This window comes from Mauremys reevesii, linkage group 22 (genome assembly GCF_016161935.1).
Source record: "Mauremys reevesii isolate NIE-2019 linkage group 22, ASM1616193v1, whole genome shotgun sequence".
NCBI classification, from domain to species: Eukaryota; Metazoa; Chordata; order Testudines; family Geoemydidae; genus Mauremys; species Mauremys reevesii.
The window spans coordinates 18492278-18511854 of NC_052644.1; the positions used below are offsets into that span (position 1 = coordinate 18492278).

General features: G+C 67.9%; 3 protein-coding genes across 3 annotated transcripts in view; 1 reads left to right on the forward strand and 2 right to left on the reverse strand.

Annotated features, from left to right (window-relative positions):
* The window catches only part of LOC120388589 (myosin-10-like), a 48126-nt gene extending 37808 nt beyond the window's left edge, over positions 1 to 10318 (reverse strand). Inside the window, 3 exon segments of the mRNA XM_039510508.1 lie at positions 373 to 529; positions 3930 to 4295; positions 10093 to 10318. Coding sequence (XP_039366442.1) covers positions 373 to 529; positions 3930 to 4277 — 505 coding nt within the window. The 5' untranslated portion in view covers positions 4278 to 4295; positions 10093 to 10318.
* A 1528-nt stretch (positions 10319 to 11846) lies between these two features.
* Positions 11847 to 15001, forward strand: IZUMO2 (IZUMO family member 2). Its single transcript, XM_039510509.1, has 7 exons — positions 11847 to 12131; positions 12402 to 12476; positions 12944 to 13030; positions 13178 to 13198; positions 13552 to 13632; positions 13933 to 14056; positions 14786 to 15001. Exons 1-7 carry the CDS (start codon positions 11903 to 11905, stop codon positions 14826 to 14828), a joined length of 660 nt encoding a protein of 219 aa, XP_039366443.1. The 5' UTR covers positions 11847 to 11902; the 3' UTR covers positions 14829 to 15001.
* Positions 15002 to 15658: 657 nt separating this feature from the next.
* IZUMO3 (IZUMO family member 3) lies at positions 15659 to 19243 on the reverse strand. Its single transcript, XM_039511041.1, has 7 exons — positions 18937 to 19243; positions 18663 to 18737; positions 18310 to 18399; positions 18028 to 18045; positions 17665 to 17745; positions 16466 to 16556; positions 15659 to 15859 (listed from the first exon to the last, which is right to left on the reverse strand). Exons 1-7 carry the CDS (start codon positions 19187 to 19189, stop codon positions 15784 to 15786), a joined length of 684 nt encoding a protein of 227 aa, XP_039366975.1. The 5' UTR covers positions 19190 to 19243; the 3' UTR covers positions 15659 to 15783.
* Positions 19244 to 19577: the final 334 nt, after the last annotated feature.

The following is a 19577-nucleotide window of genomic DNA, read 5'->3' on the forward strand; positions in this document are numbered from 1 at the left end:
TTGCCCTGAACAAGTCTGCTCCAAGGGAGAGGAGGCTCCCCAGGTCCTGCCTGGCTTGGTGGGGAGCAGGTCCAGAGCATCGCCCGGGGACTCCGTGACACACACACACACAGCAGGGCCCAGCCCCCAGCAGGGGCGACACACACATACGCACAGGGGACAGGGCTGGACACACACACACACACACAGCAGGGCCCAGCAGGGGCCACACACACACACCGACACACAGCAGGGGCAACACACACACACACACCCCGACACACAGCAGGGGCGACACACACACACACACACACACAGAGCAGGGCCCAGCCCCCAGCAGGGGCGACACACACACACACACACACACCCTGCAGCGGCGACACACACACACACCCTGCAGCATGCTGCGGTAGGCAGCCTCCGAGATGGCGTAGATGTGGGGCGGCATCTCATGGCGCTTCTTGCCCCGATACATCTCGACAATCTGCTCCGTGTAGATGGGCAGGTTCTTGTAGGGGTTGATGACCACACAGAACAGCCCTGAGTACGTCTGGGGGGGGGCAGAGAGAGGGGGGTGATCAACGGGGGAGGGGCAGGGAGCCCGGACTCCTGGGTTCTCCCCGCAGCACCACTACGACAGGGAAACTGATTCCAAGCAGGGCCGGGCGTTCGGGGGCCAGCCCAGAGGAAAGGGGTCGTGCCAGAGCGAGGGCCGCGGGTGCCCCCGTTCGGTCCAGCTGGCCAGAGCCCCCTGGGGGGTGTCGGGGGGCAGGACCCTCTGCAAGGCCAGGACGATGGAGACACGTCTGGGCTTTCCTTCGACCACAACCAGCGTCCTAACGGGTGCATGGAAAGGGGGGGAAGGGGAGATCGGGAGATCTGATGGGCGTTTGTATCCCCACTCCCCTCCCAGAGCTGGGGAGAGAACCCAGGAGTCCTGGCTCCCAGGCCCCTCTGCTCTAACCACTGGCCCCCACTCCCCTCCCAGAGCTGGGGAGAGAACCCAGGAGTCCTGGCTCCCAGCCCCCCTGCTCTGACCACTGGCCCCCACTCCCCTGACAGAGCCGGGGAGAGAACCCAGGAGTCCTGGCTCTCAGTCCCCCCCCCCCGCTCTAACCACTAGGCCCCACTCCCCTCCCAGAGCCGTAGAGAGTCCTGGCTCCCAGCCCTAACATCTCACGGCCTCCCGTGGCAGCTGGGCTCAGGGTCTGTAATTACAGGTGGGGCCACCCACCAATTAAATCCCAGCTAATTACAGAGCCGAGGGGCACTGGCCGGGCACGTCCCTGCCCCAGGCTGGGTGAGGTGCCCAGGCCAGCGCAGCAGGGTGGGGGCAGATCCAAGCCCACCCGGGGGCACCATGGGAGACCTCCGGCCACTCAAGAACTGACATGGTCTAAGCCCAGCGCTGGGAGCCAGGACTCCTGGGTTCCATCCCTGGCTCTGAGAGGGGAGTGGGGGCTAGCGGTTAGAGGGGCCTGGGAGCCAGGACTCCTGGGTTCCATCCCTGGCTCTGGGAGGGGAGTGGGGGCAGGGGGGGCTGGGAGCCAGGACTCCTGGGTTCCATCCCTGGCTCTGGGAGGGGAGTGGAGGCAGGGGGCTCTGGGAGCCAGGACTCCTGGGTTCCATCCCTGGCTCTGGGAGGGGAGTGGGGTCCAGTGGTTAGAGCAGGGGGGATGGGAGCCAGGACGCCTGGGTTCTCTCCCTGGCTCTGGGAGGGGTGTGGGGGCTAGCGGTTGGCGGGGGCTGGGAGCCAGGACTCCTGGGTTCCGCAGGGGATGGAGCGTTTTTCTCCCTGTAGTACTGGGGTTGGGGCCGTGACCAGCTCCGGACCCATCCGTGGGGCCCAGCAGTGGGTGACCAGCCCCAAATCCCCATGGATGGAAGAGGGGGGCTGGACCCAGGTCAGGGGGCATCGCTCCCGGGGGGAGGGGGCCACCCTGTGACCCCATCTCCTGCTAAGCAGGGACAGGCACATCCTGAGCAGGGAAGGGTGAGGGGCTGGGGTGAGGCCCGGGGGGGCTCAGTGGGGGACAGGGCGGGGGCACCTCCCTCGGTGCCAGCCCCCCCCACTCTCCCCCCCCAGGGCACGACTCACACCTGGCGCTGCCGCCCGCCCGGGTTCTCATCAAACAAGTCGGGCCTGTCCTAGCCCTGGCACCACGCCAGCCTGCCCCACACCCAGCCCGGCCGAGGGGGGGCAGGGATCCAAGGCAGCCTGCCCCGCCCCCCACCACGGGTGCTGTGTCCCCTGCCCCCCGCCTCACCCACGCCCGTCTGCCCCCCCACTGCCCAGCGCCCCCCCCCGCCCACGGGCACGGCCCTGTCGGGGCATCGGGGCAGCCCTGACGGCTAGTGGAGAGCGACTCCTGCTGGGACCCCCTCCCTGTAGCCCAGAGCCCCCAGCTGAGCCCCCCCCAGGACAGCACCCCTGCTGAGCCCACTGCCCCATAGCCCAGCGCCCCTGCCCCATAGCACAGCGCCCACTGCCCCACAGCACAGCGCCCACTGCTGAACCCCGCCCCACAGCCCAGCGCCCTCTGCCCCATAGCACAGCGCCCCTGCTGAGCCCCTGCCCCACAGCCCAGCACCCCCTGCCCCATAGCACACCGCCCCCAGCTGAACCCCGCCCACAGCCCAGTGCCCCTGCCCCACAGCCCAGCGCCCACTGCTGAACCCCCGCCCCACAGCCCAGCGTCCTCTGCCCCATAGCACAGCGCCCCTGCTGAACCCCGCCCCACAGCCCAGTGCCCCCTGCCCCCTAGCACAGCGCCCCTGCTGAAACCTCGCCCCACAGCCCAGCGCCCTCTGCCCCATAGCACAGCGCCCCTGCTGAACCCCGCCCCACAGCCCAGCGCCCCTGCCCCATAGCACAGCGCCCCTGCTGAGCCCCTGCCCCACAGCCCAGCGCCCCCTGCCCCACAGCCCAGCGCCCACTGCCCCATAGCACAGCGCCCACTGCTGAACCCCCCCCCCCACAGCCCAGCACCCTCTGCCCCATAGCACAGTGCCCCCTGCTGAGCCCCCTGCCCCACAGCACCCCCTGCTGAGCTCCCCGCCCCACAGCACAGCACTCCCTGCTGAGCCCCTCGCCCCGCAGCACAGGCCCCCTAGTGCCGCCCTGGGGCACCAGGGCCAGTGCTGGGCCCACGGTTCCCACGGGGCAGGGCTGACCCTAACGGGTTCCCTGCCAAGCCCTCGGCTGTGCTCCACCCCCCGGCCTGTGAGCCAGCCCCATGGAATCCACCTGTCCCGCCCCTCACCCCGGCCCAGCCCTCCCTGCCTGGGGCAAAGTACAGGCCGCTCCCTGCCTCCCCCAGCCCAGAGACGCGCCCAGCCCCACACCTGCCGGGACAGGCCATGGACGGGGTGGGGCGACCCCTAGTGGGGACATCGGGCAGCGCAGGCCGGGGCAGCCCCTGGCAGGCTCCAGGCAGGGCCCCTCTAGATGTCACCGCCCGGCCCTGCGGCTTCCCCCACCCCCCATCTCTCCCAGCCCCCAAGACAATAGTCAGAGGGGGGCACATTCGGAACTCTTGGCTGCATCGGGGGGAGGGGGACAAGTGGCCTTTTCATATCGGGGGTGCTGGGAATCCTTGGTTTGTGGGGGGGGGGGCGTCTAGTGGGTTAGAGCAGGGGGGCTGGGAGCCAGGACTCCTGGGTTCTCTCCCCAGCTCTGGGAGGGGAGTGGGGCCTAGTGGTCAGAGCAGGGGGGCTGGGAGCCAGGACTCCTGGGTTCTCTCCCCAGCTCTGGGAGGGGAGTGGCGCCTAGTGGTCAGAGCAGGGGGGCTGGGAGCCAGGACTCCTGGGTTCTCTACCCAGCTCTGGGAGGGGAGTGGGGCCTAGTGGTCAGAGCAGGGGGGCTGGGAGCCAGGACTCCTGGCTTCTCTCCCCGGCTCTGGGAGGGGCGTGGGGGGTTGGGCTCCCGGACGCCGGGGTCCCGCACTCACGTAGATGAGGCCGGAGTAGTAGCGGTCCTTGAGGTTGTGCAGCACAGAGGCCTCGTTGAGGCAGGTCAGCTCGGCCATGTCCTCCACCTTGGAGAACTTTGGGGGGTTCATCTTCTGCACCTCGTGCTTGGGCACCAGCACCTGGCGCCCGTTCTCCGCCAGCTCCACCAGCACCTCGTCGCCCCGCTCCTCCCGCAGGCCGGCCGCCTCGAAGCCGTGCCGCTCCGAGGGCACCCACACCAGCCGCTTGGCCGTCCAGTCCGCCTGCGTGGCCGGGTTCCCCACCGAGTCCCGGTCCACGAAGAGGTAGCGCTCGGCGGCGTCCCGCTGAGCCACCCGCGCCGCCATGGCTGCGACGGGGGGAGCCTGGGGGGAGAGGGGTGGGGTCAGTGCCGCAGGGAGACCCTCCGAGAACAAGCCAGACCACGCCACTCTCCTGAGAGACCCTACAATAACAAACCAGCCCCGAGAGACCCTACAATAACACACCAGCCCCAAGAGACCCTACAATAACACACCAGACCATGCCACCCCCCTAGAGACCCTACAATAACACACCAGACCACGCCACCCTCGAGAGACCCTACAATAACACACCAGCCCCAAGAGACCCTACAATAACAAACCAGCTTCGAGAGATCCTACAATAACACACCAGACCACGCCACCCCTGAGAGACCCTACAATAACAAACCAGCCCCAAGAGACCCTACAATAACACACCAGACCACGCCACCCCTGAGAGACCCTACAATAACACACCAGCCCCGAGAGACCCTACAATAATACACCAGAGCACACCACAGCAGGAAGACCTACAATAACAAACCTGAGAAGCCACAGAGTGACCCTACAATAACAAACCAGCCTGTGCAGGCCTGAGAGGCTCTGCCAGACAAAGAGGCTCTGAGGGTGCCCCTCACTCCCGACCCGCAGCCCTCCTTGTACTGCAAGCGGTGAGGCCGGGCTGTGATGGGGGGGAGCTGAGCTCTGGCCACTACAGCTGAGACCGGCCACCTCACGGCATCCACCAGCCTGATTCCGGCTCCCTGGCAACCAGACCCAGTGATTCCCCCTCCCGCCGCCCACCTGCCCTTCCCTCAGGCCATTTGGGGGCCCAGATGGGGAGGGGCAGGCCCCCTGGGTCCCCCCCACCTCATCCCATCACTCGCACACACACATGCACACACACACACACTCACACACACGCTCTCCAGCTCCACAGCTAACCCTAGCCTGGCACTAGGGGCCTCCCTGCCCCCCGCCTCCCTCCGGGCGGGAATAAGCACCCATGAGTCTGGGAATTTAAAACTCTTGGGTGTGGGGTGGGGGGATTTTCTCACTGTGATCTGTCCAGAACTGTCTGTTATTGTAGGGTCTCTCTGCCGGGGGGGGGGAAGGCACATGGTTTGTCACTGTAGGGATTCTGGGGAGCACTGGGGAGCACAGACACAGGGTTTGTTATTGTAGGGTCTCTCAGGATGGCTGGGGCTGAGTACGCTGGGTTGTTATTGAGCTTGAGTAGCTGTGGAGTGGGGGGGAGCCCAGGGCTGGGCTAGCAGGGGCTGCGGGTCGGGACTGAGGGGCACCGGCAGAGCTGGGAGGTGAGGGGGGGTTGAATCAAGACTCTTGGGTTTTATCCCCGGCTCGGGGAGGGGAGTGGGGGCTAGTGGTTAGAGCTTGGGGGCTGGGAGCCAGGACTCCTGGGTTCTCTCCCTGGCTCCAGGAGGGGAGTGGGGGCTAGTGGTTACAGCAGGGCGGGGGCTGGGAGCCAGGACTCCTGGGTTCTCTCCCAGCTCTGTTAATTTTCCTGTCTCTCAGTTGCTTTGCTGGGGGGCAGCAGGGTCGGCCGGGGGTGGGGCCAAGCTGCATTTCCCCATTCCCGCAGCCGGGACAACCCCCCCCCCCCCCCCCCCCCCCCGCAGGACAAGCCCCAGCCTGCCCTCTCCCTGCAGGTGTTTCGCTCCCCGGGTGCACACGGGGGGCGGGCCCTGGCTCCAACCCCTGAAACCGGCCCTTCCGCTGGGGGGGGTTCACCCCAGCCACCCAGAGGGGGGGACCTAAGAGCACAACCCAGGCTCTAACCCACCCCCCACCCCCAGATGCGCCCCTCACCTGGTCCGGCCCGGGCAAGGGTCAATCCCGGCTTCTCAGGCAGCAGCGCCCGGGAGCTGCCAGGCCGCGTCGCTGAGGCAGGGAGGAGACAGGAGGGAACTGCCAACTCCAGCGGCTGGCATGGGGCAGCTCCTGGCACTGGGGAGGGGACAGACCCAGCCCCGCCCCCGCTCTGCCCCACAAGACCCCACCCTCCTCCCCGAGCGGGGCGGGGGGAAGAGAACCCAGGAGTCCTGGCTCCCAGCTGGAGGCCTGAATACTCTTGACTGATTCAGAGCCCATCACCACCAGAAACTGAAAATCCAGCTGGGGGGAGCCCAGGGCTGGGCTAGCAGGGGGCTGTGGGTCCGGAGGGAGGGGCACCGGCAGAGCTGGGGAGGGGGGGTCACTTGCCCCACTGCTTGGATTTGCCAATACTTTGTATGTTGGCTGGTGTGTCATCCCCCGCCCTCTCCCTGGGCAGGGCTCGGCTCGGCTCAGCTCATTCCCTAACAAGGAGCGAAGAGGCAGGTATGACCCCTCCCCGCCCGCCCGCCCTTTGGCCCAGACCCAAGGCAGGTGGATCGGGCGGCTCGGCAGGGCAGGGTGCAAATTCCAGAATCACCTGCTCCAACCGCATCCGCCCAGGGCTGGGGAGAGAACCCAGGAGTCCTGACTCCCAGCTCCCCCGCGCTCTAACCACTACATGCCACTCCCCTCCCACAGCCGGGGAGAAACCCCCGACCCCAGCAATTGGCTGCGTTCCAGCCGACGCCCCGGCCCTGGAGGGTCGGGAACCCAGCCCAACCCCCCCTCTCCTGCTAGTTGTGCCCAGCCAGCCCGTTAATTAGCTCATCAATCAGCGCACGGAGCGGGCATTGCCGGGCGCGCCGGGGATGAGCCATTGGCCCCGAGGTGCCTGCGACACCTGGGGAACCCCCTGCCACTGCGCCGCTGCCAAGTGCGGAAGCTGGTGCAGCGGGTTCTGGCCAGGTCAGCACGTGGAGGAGAGACGACACGGCTGGACCCACCGCACTGCCCCGGGGATGGATCAGCAGGGGGCGCTCTCCGCGGCCGGGCAGTGCAGGCCCCATGCCATAGGGCAGCACTAGGGGGCGCTGGGCTGCAGGGAGCGGGGGGCTCAGCAGGGGGCTCTCCCCAGGCAGGTAAGACGGGCCCCGATGGCTCAGGGGGGAATAATCCCTAGGAGACACAAGCAGGTTTTGGCCATCATGACTGGCTCTCTCCCCAGCTCTGGGAGGGGAGTGGGGACTAGTGGTTAGAGCAGGGGGGCTGGGAGCCAGGACTCCTGGGTTCTCCCCCTGGCTCTGGCAGGGTCAGGGCTCAGAGCCAGGCCCATCGCGCCAGGGGTGAGGGGAGGGTGCTCTCAGCATAATTGTGGTCTGTGCTGTGGAATGCCAGGAATGCCTCTGAGACCCACAGGCCAGGCTGCGTCACCACCCCCCACCCCCGCCGGCCCCTCGTGAATCGTCTGGCCGGGCATCCCCCCCACCCCAGCTCAGCGGGCACCAGGCAGGGAGTCTGCCAAAGCCAGGGGGAGATGGGCTGGTGGGCAGAGAGGCGGCGGGATATCGAGATAGATGGGACTGGGGGGGGTGGGAATCCATCTCCCTGTCCTGTCCTGCCCTCAACCTCCCTCTACAGGGGTAGTTATTGCCTAGGGGGGTTGATGGAGATGGGAAGGGAGTAAGGTCTAGTGCTCAGAGCAGGACTCCTGGGTTCTCTCCCCAGCTCTGGGAGGGGAGTGGTGCCTAGTGGTTAGAGCAGGGGGGCTGGGAGCCAGGACTCCTGGGTTCTCTCCCCAGCTCTGGAAGGGGAGTGGGGGTTAGTGGTTAGAGCCATGGGACCAGCTCGGAGGGAAACATCCCCACATCCCATTTCCCGCCCCTGCCAATCTGAAAGATCAAAGTACCCTAAGGAAAGGCCCAGCCCCAAAATGCCCGGCGGCCTCTTCTCTTCCTTCCTTCCCCCCCAACCCTGCACTGTCACTGAAGGGGGGGGAATCACGCCAGGCCGGCCCTGCAGGTGCCCGCCCATCTCCCGCTCCCCCCCGCCTCCCCGATCCTGACGCGCCAGCTAATTGGTCTGGCAGCCTCCCCTCGGGCTCACGGCTCCTGCCAAGAACACGAGGGCCGGCCGCCTATTTTCGGTGCAAAAGGAGCCAGCCCAGATTCTCAGCACGGGGATATAAATACAGCCGGCCCAGCGCCCGGGCACCCTCCCTCCTGGAGACGGGACCCTCCCATCCCCACCCTCGTCCCTTTCAACCGGACGGGGGCCACCGCTCCACCCCCGCCAGTTCGAATCAGCTGCTGGCTACGATTCCCGTCCCCACTACGGCCCGGTGCCGCTCAAAGCCTAACCCAGTCCTTACGGCCGCAGCTCCAGCCCGAGCCAGGCCGGGCCTAGGCACCAATTGGTGCCGGAAAAACAGTGCAGGGGAGGGATTTGATACGGTGCAATTCTCTCTGGGGTGCCGGGCCGTTCTGCTGGGGAGAGGGGCCTGCAAAATCGAGAAGCGTGGGGCCTTCCCTCCCGGTATGGAAAGGGGCCGTACCCTGGGGGAGTTTATTCCAGCAGCCAGGCCCGCGCCAGCCCGGTATAACCGCCCCCACGCTCAGTTGGGCTGAGCCGGCAGAGCCAGCAGGAGTTTGGTGCGCCGAGCAACGCGGGTATCCGAAGCCATGGAAAATACCGGCGAGAACTCGGGTCCCACATAAACCTCCGGGCACAAGCCGCTGCGTTTGCCGGGGCCGACCCGCCACGGCTACAAACCAGCCCCTCTCCGGGGACGCGGGGCCCACAGCCCAGCTAAACAAGGCCAGATGCCAGTCGCCAGCGTCGCTCAGCACGCGAGGGGGTGGGGAGGGCAGAGCCGCCGTCTCAGGGATTTGGCTCCTATGGAAAGCTAAGAATTTGGGCGTCTTTTCTCCCCGGCACAAACCCACCTCAGTCCCCCCCCGTGGAGCGGCACCGAAAAGTCTTCCCCGGCCTACGTGCCAACACGGGAATCTCCTCCCATGCCAGGGGAATTTCATGCCACGTTCTGAGCTGCTTTGCCCAGCATAAGCCACAGAAAAATTCTGGCCTCTCTCGCCCTAAACAGACCCTGCTTTGGGGGGTGAAGGAGTCTGCCCAGCCCGGTTCCTCTCTCTTTGCCCCGGCGTGCGAGCGAGACACGGACCCGCCAGACAGCAGGTTCCATTCCCCACCCCACCCGCCAGGCCTCGGCAGAGGATCTCGCCCGGGAAAGGGAATCGTGTCATGTCACTGCACAGCCCCCTGCAAAGAAACAAACCGAACACGGCCTTGCCCCAGGCTGGCCCCCGGGGTCGGACCAGGGGACCCCCAGGCTGGCACCATGCTGAGCATAAGGGGACCCCAGGGGCCAGATAAGGGGACCCCCCCCCCACTGCAGATAATGGGACCTCCGGGCCAGTTCCCTGCTGCAGATAATGGGACCCCTGGGACCAAATAACGGGACCCACGGGCTGGCCCTCTGGTGAAGATAACGGGACCCCTGGGACCAGGTAACAGGACCCCCAGGCCAGCCCCCTGCTGCAGATAACGGGACCACCAGGCCAGCCCCCTGCTGCAGATAACAAGACCCCTGGGACGAGGTAACAGGACCTCCGGGCTGGCCACCTGCTGCGGATAACAAGACCCCCAGGCCAGCCCCCTGCTGGGGTTAACGGGACCCCCAGAACCAGATAACAGGACCCCCAGGCCGATCCCCTGCTGCAGATAACGGGACCCCCAGGCCGATCCCCTGCTGCAGATAACGGGACCCCCAGGACCAGGTAACGGGACCCCCAGGACCAGATAACAGGACCCCCGGGCCAGCCCCCTGCTGGGGCTAACAGGCCCCCCGGGACCAGATAACGGGACCCCCGGGCCAGCCCCCTGCTGCGGATAACGGGACCCCCAGGACCAGGTAACGGGACCCCCGGGCCGATCCCCTGCTGGGGCTAACGGGCCCCCCGGACCGGATCGCGGCCCCCCCTTGCTATCACGGGCCGGTACCGGCGCCCGCCTGCGCTGGGGTTACCTGAGCAGGGCCGGAGGAAGGTGTCCGGGCCGGGGACGTGTTGGCCGCGGAGGGGGCGCAGCTCTCACGGGCTATTGACAAGGCCGAGCCGTGCTCACTGGCCCGGAGAGGCAGCCGGGTGATTATGCAAATTTATGTAAATTTATGCAATTAGATTATTGCATTTTTTGGACGCATCGAGGCCCAAAGGGCCCCCCCCGCCAGCCGGGTGCCCCCCCAGGAGAGTGGGGGAGGGGACAAAGCCAGGCCCCCCCGGTCCCCCCACATCAGCCTAGGTGCTGCCGGTCCAGCGGCCAAGGAGCTACTGAGCTGCCCTGGGCTGGGGGGAGGCGTCCCGGTGCTCTGGCCCCGCCCCCTCCGGAGGCAGCCCACCAATGGCAGGGCGGTGGGACCCCACAGACGCCCTGGGATAGGTTGGTGGTGGAAGGAAGGCCACGCCCACTACGGCGTGGGCGGGAAGTGAGGGTGAGCGGCAGGGGCTCTAACCAATCGGCCGAGGGGAAATGCTGGCGGGGGTGGAGCGAGTGGAAGCTGAATGGGGCGCTTTGTGTGAAGCTTGCGGGGGACGGGGGATGGAGGGATCAATGGGGCCCATTGTCTGGGGCCCCGCGGGGGGGGCAGTTAGTCATTGGACCAGCAGAGCGCCCCCTCCCACCGCAGGCACGGAACCCAGGAGTCCTGGCTCCCAGCCCCCCCCTCCACACACTCACTGCCCCTGCGCTAACCACTAGACCCCACTCCCCTCCCATAGCTGGGAGCAGGACCCCAATCTCCCCTGCAGGGGTCCCAAGCGGCTGCCAGGCTCGTCCTCTGTCCGAATTCCCTGTGCATGGAGCCTCGGGCCGGCTCGCTCACCCCCCCACTGCCCAGCCCCGGCCGGCGCGCTCACCCCACTACCCAGCCCCCAGGCCGGCTCGCTCACCCCCCACTGCCCAGCCCCCCGGGCCGGCTCGCTCACCCCCCACACCCTGCCCCAACCAGTGGCTCTAGGTTGCCCTGACCTCTTGTGGCTTGAGCCGCCAGGGGCTGGAACTGGGTGCTGCCAGGCTGGGGTGTTCCTCCACCTGCTCTGGGCACGGACCCTGCCTGCAATGACACAGCACCATCTGCCAGGCCGCGGGACAGCGAGCCCTCCGGAGCCCAGCACCAAGCCTGGGGATTCAGTGGATCTGGCTGGCAGGAGGAGCCAGCCTGGCACCCCCCACACTCCCGGCCCAGGCACTCTGTGCCACCCCCACAGCCCCCTGCTGTCACCCACACTCGACCCCCAGCCCGGGCACCAAGCAGCATCGGGAGTGGGGTCTTCCCATCCCACCAAGAGGGGACACGCCCTGCTGCCAGGCTCGGGGGGGGGCACGGCAAAGCTGGGGCTACGTTGTACTTCCCCTCCCACCCGTTGTCCGGTTAGACTGGGCGATTGTTGGGACAGGGAATCTCTCTTGCTCTGTGTCTGCCCAGAGCAGTGCCCGGCCCGACGGGGCCCTGATCTCGGCGACTCTGTGTCTGGGCAGCGCCCGGCCTGACAGGGCCCCGATCTTGGTGACTCTGGGTCTGGGCAGCGCCCGGCCCGACGGGGCCCCGATCTCGGCGACTCTGTGTCTGGGCAGCGCCCGGCCCAACGGGGCCCCGATCTCGGTGATTCTGTGTCTGGGCGGCGCCCAGCACGACTCTACCCACACACTCCTCTGCCCACACCGTACCCACAATCCCACACTGCATTGTGAGGTCACCCTCGCCCCGAGGATTCTCCCTGGTGCCTGGCGCGCGGCGGGGCTGAGGACGGGCAGAACTCGTCCCATCGGGCTGCGCCATGGCGCTCCTGGCTCCCCTCGTGCTGGGGGCCTGGCTGGTGGCGGGGGCCGGGGGCTGCCTGCAGTGCGACCGGCAGATCCGCAGCACCCTGGAATCGCTCCGCACCGGGCTGGTGCCCCGGCAGATCCGCGACAGCCGCCTGCGGGCGCGGGCCCAGGCCCTGCTGCGAGGCATGGAGGGCGGGTTCTTCCGCCACTACGCCACCAGCCAGTTTGCGGGCACGGCCGGTAGGGAGCACGGCCCAGGGACCTCTGGGGGGCACGACTGGGGGTATCCAGTGGGCACAGCATGGGGTGGGGGAGCCATAGGGCAGAAAGGGTGAGGTCTGAATCCACCAACACTCCACTGTCCCCTCTGTACCCAACCCCCCAAGCCCCCGCTGCCCTGGCACTCAGGGCTGGCCCCAGGGCAGCACTAGGGGGCGCTGTGCTGCAGGGGGCGGGATGGGGGCGGGCACCACAGTCCACCTGGGGCCAACGTTTTCTCCCCCCTTCCAGCTCTGAGCAGCATCAACGCCCTGATCCACCGCGTGAGGCTGACGGCAGCCGGCCTGGAACGAAGCGCCCTAACAGGTGACAGCCCCACAGTGCCCCACAGCACCACCAGTGCCCCACAGCAGCCCCCAGTCCTGTGCCCCCAGTGCCACCAGCACCCCACAGCGCCCCCCAGTCCTGCACCCACAGAGCCCCCAGCATCCCACAGCACCACCAGCACCCCCAGCACCCCCCAGTACCACCAGCACGCCACAGTCCAGCACCCCACAGCGCCCCCAGCATCCTACAGTGCCCAACAGTCCTGTGCCCCACAGCACCATCAGCACCCCACAGTGCCCCACAGCCCTGCACCCTACAGTCCCACTCTCCACAGCCCCACCCTCCACAGTCCAGCACCCCACAGCGTGCCACAGTCCCATGGCCCCGGCACCCTACCGCACAGTCCCACCCCCCACACTCCCCTTCTCCCAGCACCTCCCAGTGCATCACAGCCCTGCGCCCCACAGCCCCCCCCGCACCGGAGTCACTCCCCCATCTGTCCGCAGACCAGGCCCTGCTGGACGCGCTGGTCGCTTACAGGCGCAGAACAACCATGGAGCTGAAATCGGCTCTGAAGGAGCATCAGGCAAAAGGTACCAGCTCCCGGGGCGGGGGGCGGGGCTGCCCCTGAGCCCCTCCCCCTTCCTCCAACCCCCCGCGCATCCCCCAGTTCTGGGGGGCCCTTCAGTCACAGTCTGGGGCTACGATCGGTTTTTCTCTCTCTCTCTCTCTCTCCCCAGCTTGTAACCCCCAAACCTGTGGTAAGTCGACTTTCCATCGCTGCTCGGGGAATGGGGCAGGGGGCCTGTCCCCCTAGGGGGCGCCCGCCCCGATCTGGCCCCGGGGGGAGGAACCGGCTGGCTCGGGGGGGCGGGGAATGGGGCAGGGGGCCTGTCCCCCTAGGAGGCGCCCACCCCGATCTGGCCCCAGGGGGAGGACCTGGCTGGCTCAGGGGGGCAGGAAATGGGGCAGGGGCCCTGTCCCCCTAGGGGGCGCCGGCCCCGATCTGGCCCCGGGGGAGGGAGTGGCTGGCTCAGGGGCGGCAGGAAATGGGGCACAGGATGGGGGGTGGCTGGACGGGGGTCCGGGGGTTTCACGCTTTCCCCCTTCCCAGGCTGGCTCTACTACGACGTCTTCGACTGCACCAGCTGCAGGAAGGCCAAAGCCACGTGTCTGAAGCAGCACCACTGCCTTGGTAGGGGGGCAGCTGGGGGGCAGAGGGGTGGGGGCAGGGAGAGGTCGGGGGCCATGGGCAGATGAGCGTGACGTCCAGCGGGGCGTGGGGTGCAGGGTCGGGGGGATATGGGGGCTCCCGCAGGGCCGTGGGGCAGGGAGGGGCACGGAGCTGATGCCCGGGGATATCCCTGACCCCAGCCCCGCACGTGGGGGGGTGTCGTGGTTGGGTCAGCGCTGAGGGGGGCAGACAGCAGGTGGGGGGGGATACTCGGGAGGGGCCTTCAGCTCTGTCAGCTCCTAACCCCCCTCCCCAACACAGTGGACTCCCAGGCCCGGCTCTCCCTGCGGTACCGGCCCCCGGCCCCTGGCCCGGCCATCGCCCGGACCGGCGTCTCCGTGGTGCTGTGCATGGGAGCCCTGCTCTTCCTGGCGCTGAGCGCCGCGTGAGTGAGAGAAACCGTGCCCCCGAGCCGGCTGCATCCTCCGTTCCCCCCCCAGAGCCGGCTGCACCCCCTGAAACCCCCCCGAGCCGGCTGCACCCCCTGAGACCCCCCCAGAGCCGGCTGCATCCTCCGTGTCCCCCCCCGAGCTGGCTGCACCCTCTGTGCCCCCCCCGAGCCGGCTGCATCCTCTGTGCCCCCCCCTGAGCTGGCTGCACCCCCTGAGACACCCCCAGAGCCGGCTGCATCCTCCGTGCCCCCCCCTGAGCTGGCTGCACCCCTGAGACCCCCAGAGCCGGCTGCATCCTCCGTGTCCCCCGAGCTGGCTGCATCCTCTGTGCCCCCGAGCTGGCTGCTCCCCTGAGACCCCCAGAGCCGGCTGCACCTCCGTGCCCCCGAGCTGGTTGCACCCCTGAGACACCCCCGAGCCGGCTGCATCCTCCGGGCCCCCGAGCTGGCTGCACCCTGAGACCCCAGAGCCAGCTGCATCCTCCGTGCCCCTGAGCTGGCTGCACCCCTGAGACCCCCAGCCGGCTGCATCCTCCGTGCCCCGAGCTGGCTGCACCCCTGAGCTCCCCAGAGCCGGCTGCCTCCTCCGTGCCCCCCCCGAGCTGGCTGCACCCCTGAGCTCCCCGAGCCGGCTGCATTTCCGGAGCCCCCCAGAACGGCCGCATCCCCCGCGAGCGAGCGGTCGCTGTCCGGGCCCGTCTGACTCTGTCTCTCGCCCCCCAGGGCCGTCACCTACTGGAGGAACCAGCGGTGCCTGAGGCAGTAGCGCCCGCACACGCACCCCGGCCCGGGGCCATGGGCCCGGCAGCCGCCTGGGGCCGGGGCTGGAAGGACGCTGGAGCCGCCGAGGTGGAGATCACAGACAGGAGGCGCCAGCCCCCGGCCCCCACATCTCAGACCCCTCCTGCCCCAGCTTGAAATTAAACACAGACAACAAGGTTTTGGGTAGGGTCCTGGCTCCCAGCTCCCACCCCCCGCCCCGCTCTAACCACTAAACCCCACTCCCCTCCCAGAGCCGGGGATAGAACCCAGGAATCCTGGCTCCCAGCCCCCATCCCCCACCCCGCTCTAACCACTAGACCCTGGCTCCCCTCCCAGAACCAGGAGAGAACCCAGGAATCCTGGCTCCCAGCCTCCCCAACCCCCCGCTCTAACCACTAGACCCCATTCCCTTCCCAGAGCCGGGGAGAGAACCCAGGTATCCTGTCTCCCAGCGCCCAGCCGCCGCCCCGCTATAACCACTAGTCCCCACTCCCCTCCCATAGCCGGGGATAGAACCCAGGAATCCTGGCTCCCAGCCCCCATCCCCCACCCCACTCTAACCACTAGACCCCACTCCCCTCCCAGACCAGGGAGAGAACCCAGAAGTCCTGGCTCACAGCCCTCCCCCTCCCCCGCTCTAACCACTAGACCCCACTCCCCTCCCAGAGCCGGGGAGAGAACCCTGGTGTCCTGGCGCCGAGCCCCCCTGGCTCTAACCACGAGGCCCCACTCTCCTCCCAGACCAGGGAGAGAACCCAGGAGTCCTGGCTCCCAGCCCCCGCCCACTCTAACCACTAGCCCCCACTCCCAGTGAGGAATCAAAGTACACCAGTATTTTATTTCCAGGCTTACACTGGGGAAGCCGTGGGGCCTGGCATGCCCAGGTGGGGGAGGGGCTGGGTCCTGCTGCCCCCCTTGGGCTGAGGGTCCCGCTGCCCCCTTGTCAGTCCCTCACCTGGCTAGGACAGCCACGTGCCCGGTCCGGCCCAGGCCCTGTCCTCCAGCCACCTGCGGTGTCGGCAGCACACGCAGTACCTAGGGGAGAGCGGCTGTCAGGGTCTGCCCCCCGCCCCTCCCCCCCCCCGGACTCCTGGGTTCTCTCCCCAGCTCTGGGAGGGGAGTGGGGGCTAGTGGGTTAGAGCAGGGGGGCTGGGAGCCAGGACGCCTGGGTTCTCTCCCCGGCTCTGGGAGGAGTGGGGCTAGTGGGTTAGAGCAGGGGGCTGGGAGCCAGGACGCCTGGGTTCTCTCCCCGGCTCTGGGAGGGGAGTGGGGGCTAGTGGGTTAGAGCAGGGGGGCTGGGAGCCAGGACGCCTGGGTTCTCTCCCCGGCTCTGGGAGGGGAGTGGGGGCTAGTGGGTTAGAGCAGGGGGGCTGGGAGCCAGGACGCCTGGGTTCTCTCCCCGGCTCTGGGAGGGCTGTTCATAATCCCCTGAGTGCTAGGTGGGGTCACCCCACTTTCAGGATCTGCGTTGAGCCCAGAGGGGCAGAGGCCCCCAGAATCTGCCTCAATCAGGGGTGAGCCCAGGTTTTGGGGTGCATGGGGGTGGGGTTGCCGTGAAGGGGGAAATGTGGGTGTTGGGCGTCAGAGGCAGGGAACGTGGGGTACCCAGGGCAGCCCCCCAGGTCCAGGCAGGGCACTCACAGCAGTGCGGCTGAGGCCAGGAGCACGGACTGGCAGACCAGGAAGAGATAGAGGGTGATTTCCTTCCTCTCCGCGTCCCGCGGGTCCTCCTCTGGGGACAGGAAGGGGGTGAGCCCCGAGCGCCCCCCACACCTCCACCCCACTGCCCAGCAGACCCCTGGTTCATCCCTCTGCCCCGCAGGCCCCCATTCACCCCACTGCCCCCAACCCCCAGTACTCCACACCCACAGCCGCCCCCCAGGCCCCCATTCATCCCTCTGCCCCCCAGGCTTCCATTCACCCCAGTGTCCTCCAACCCCCAGTACCCCACACCCCCTGCTGCCCCCAGGCCCCCATTCATCCCTCTGCCCCCCAGGCTTCCATTCACCCCAGTGTCCTCCAACCCCAGTACCCCACACCCTCTGCCGCCCCAGGCCCCCATTCATCCCTCTGTCCCCAACCCCAGTACCCCACACCCCTGCCGCCCCAGGTCTCCATTCACCCCACTGCCCCCAACCCCAGTACCCCACACCCCTGCCACCCCAGGCTTCCATTCACCCCACTGCCCCCAAACCCCAGTACCCCACACCCCTGCCGCCCCAGGTCTCCATTCACCCCACTGCCCCCAACCCCAGTACCCCACACCCCTGCCGCCCCAGGTCTCCATTCACCCCACTGCCCCCAAACCCCAGTACCCCACACCCCTGCTGCCCCCAGGTCTCCATTCACCCCACTGCCCCCAACCCCAGTACCCCACACCCCTGCCGCCCCAGGTCTCCATTCACCCCACTGCCCCCAACCCCAGTACCCCACACCCCTGCCGCCCCAGGCCTCCATTCACCCCACTGCCCCCAACCCCAGTACCCCACATCCCCTGCTGCCCCAGGCCCCCATTCACCCCTCTGCCCCCAACCCCAGTACCCCACACCCTTGCTGCCCCCAGGCCCCATTCACCCCACTGCCCCCAACCCCAATACCCCACACCCCTGCCGCCCCAGGCCCCTATTCACTCCACTGCCCCAGTACCCCCATTGCCTGCTGACCCCCATTCACCACACTGCCCCCAACACCCCGCACCCGACACCCCTGCTAATCCCCTGTTCACCCCACTACCCATCAGCCCCCCCTTCACCGCACTGCCCGTCAGCCCCCCGGTCCTCCCCACCCCAGCTGCCCCCACACTGCCCTGCCCCCCACCCCAGCCCCCCAGCAGCAGCTACCTCCGCAGAGCTCCCCGTCGAAGCACTGGGCATTGATGCGAAGGCAGGTCCAGCAGTCGAGAACTGGCCCCTCCGTAACCGCTGGGATGTGGAAAGGGGGGACCAGGTCAGGGACCCCCAGGGAGACCCCGCCCTGCCTTCCAAGGGCCGCCGGCTCCCACCCAGCCCCGGGTAGGGACTGGCTGGCTCAGGGGAGCTGGGAATGGGGCCCGGGGCCTGTCCCCTCTAGGGGGCGCCAGCTCCCATCTGGCCCCAGGGCAGGGACTGGCTGGCTCAGGGGGGCGGGGAATGAGGCCTGGGGCCTGTCCCCTCTAGGGGGCGCTGGCAGGGGGTTGTGGGTCGGCGCCGGGGGGCCACACTCACTGCAGTCCTCGGAGCAGGCTGTGGGGGAAGCACAGACAGACGCAGCGTTAGAGCCCCCCTCCCATGGGGCACTCCCTGCCCTCCACGCCCCTCAGAGCCCCCCACCGCCCGCCCACCGCCCAGAGGGCCTTACCCTGATCTCAGGGACTCTGGACCCAGATCTCCCTGCTCCGCCCGCAGTGCTGCTTGCGTCTCATGGGGCTGGAGACAGGGAGTCCCTGGCCGTCCCATGGGGGGCGGGAAGGGGGGGTGGGGCAGCCCCCCATCTCCGGGGGCACTTACCCACGTCGGCGAAGCTCTCCAGGGCCTCTCGGAGGCGGGTTCGCAGGGAGTCGCGGTGCTGGGCCAGCGTCAGCTGCAGCAGGTGAACCCCTGGGGGACAGACGGACATTGCTGGGGGGCAGCAGGCCCCATGCGCACCTGGCACCCCTCCCCCAACGCCAGCCGACATGGGGGGCACCTGTCACATGGTCCACACCCCCCTTCGGAGACCCACAGCCCCACTCCCGCCCCCCACTCCCAGCCACTGCTGGCTCCTGCCCAACGTCCCTGCCCCCTGGGACCCCCAGCCCTGCCCCCCCCTCAGCCTGGGCCACTCTCAGCCCTCCCCAGATTCACCCCCCACACACACTCACCTTTCCAGGGCGTCTCCTTGAGAGCCCTCAGCCAGCCGCTCAGAGCAGCTTTCACAGCCAGCATCCTGCGGACATCTGTACAGGGAACCAAGGGGTCAAAGGGGGCACTCTCTGCCCCCCAGCAGCTGTGCCGGTGCCCCTCACTCCCGACCCACAGCCCCTGCTAGCCCAGCCCTGGGCCCCCTCCCCCACCCAGTCCTGCTGGTGCCCCTCACTCCCGACCCGCAGCCCATGCCAGCCCAGCCCAGGTACCCCCGGGGGAGGGGCAACGCACCCAGCACCCGGTGGTGTTTCTCTGGCAGGTGGGTGCCGTAGAGGCGCTCAAAGGCCTCGACCTGGCGCTGAATTAGGGCGTCCCGGTTGGGCACTTCAGAGGGCACCGCCTCCCCCAGCAGCACCCCCAGCCCCCGCAGGAAGGGCCGGTCGCAGTGCAGGCAGCCGCCCGCCCCCCGGGGGCGCAGCAGCAGCAGCAGGAGCAGGAGGGAGCAGGACATGGCCACGGATCCCCGGCCCCGCTGTGACCTCATCGCCCCATTGACATCACAGAGCCAGAGGGGCAGAATGTTCCTGGGCAGAGAGGAAATGACATCGTAGGCAGAAGAGGGGGTTAAAAGGTGTTGGCTGCAACACAGGAAATGATGTCACAAACAGAACTGGGATCTAAGGAGAGGAGTAGGTGTGGAACAGGAAGTGATGTCAGAGGCAGAGTGACAAAGTGGGAATGTTCTTAATGTTTTCTCTGAATGCTGTGTGGGTGCCTCAGTTTCCCCTATGCCGTTCTTAAGTATCTAGGTGGTGGGATTAGGGTGTGTGGTTGTTGCAGAGCCCTAGAGGGCCAGTGCGATGGGGTCTGCGCAGAGAATGGCCGAAATCCTGGCGAGTGATGGCCTGGGCCTCTCCCCTGCAAGGTGCCAG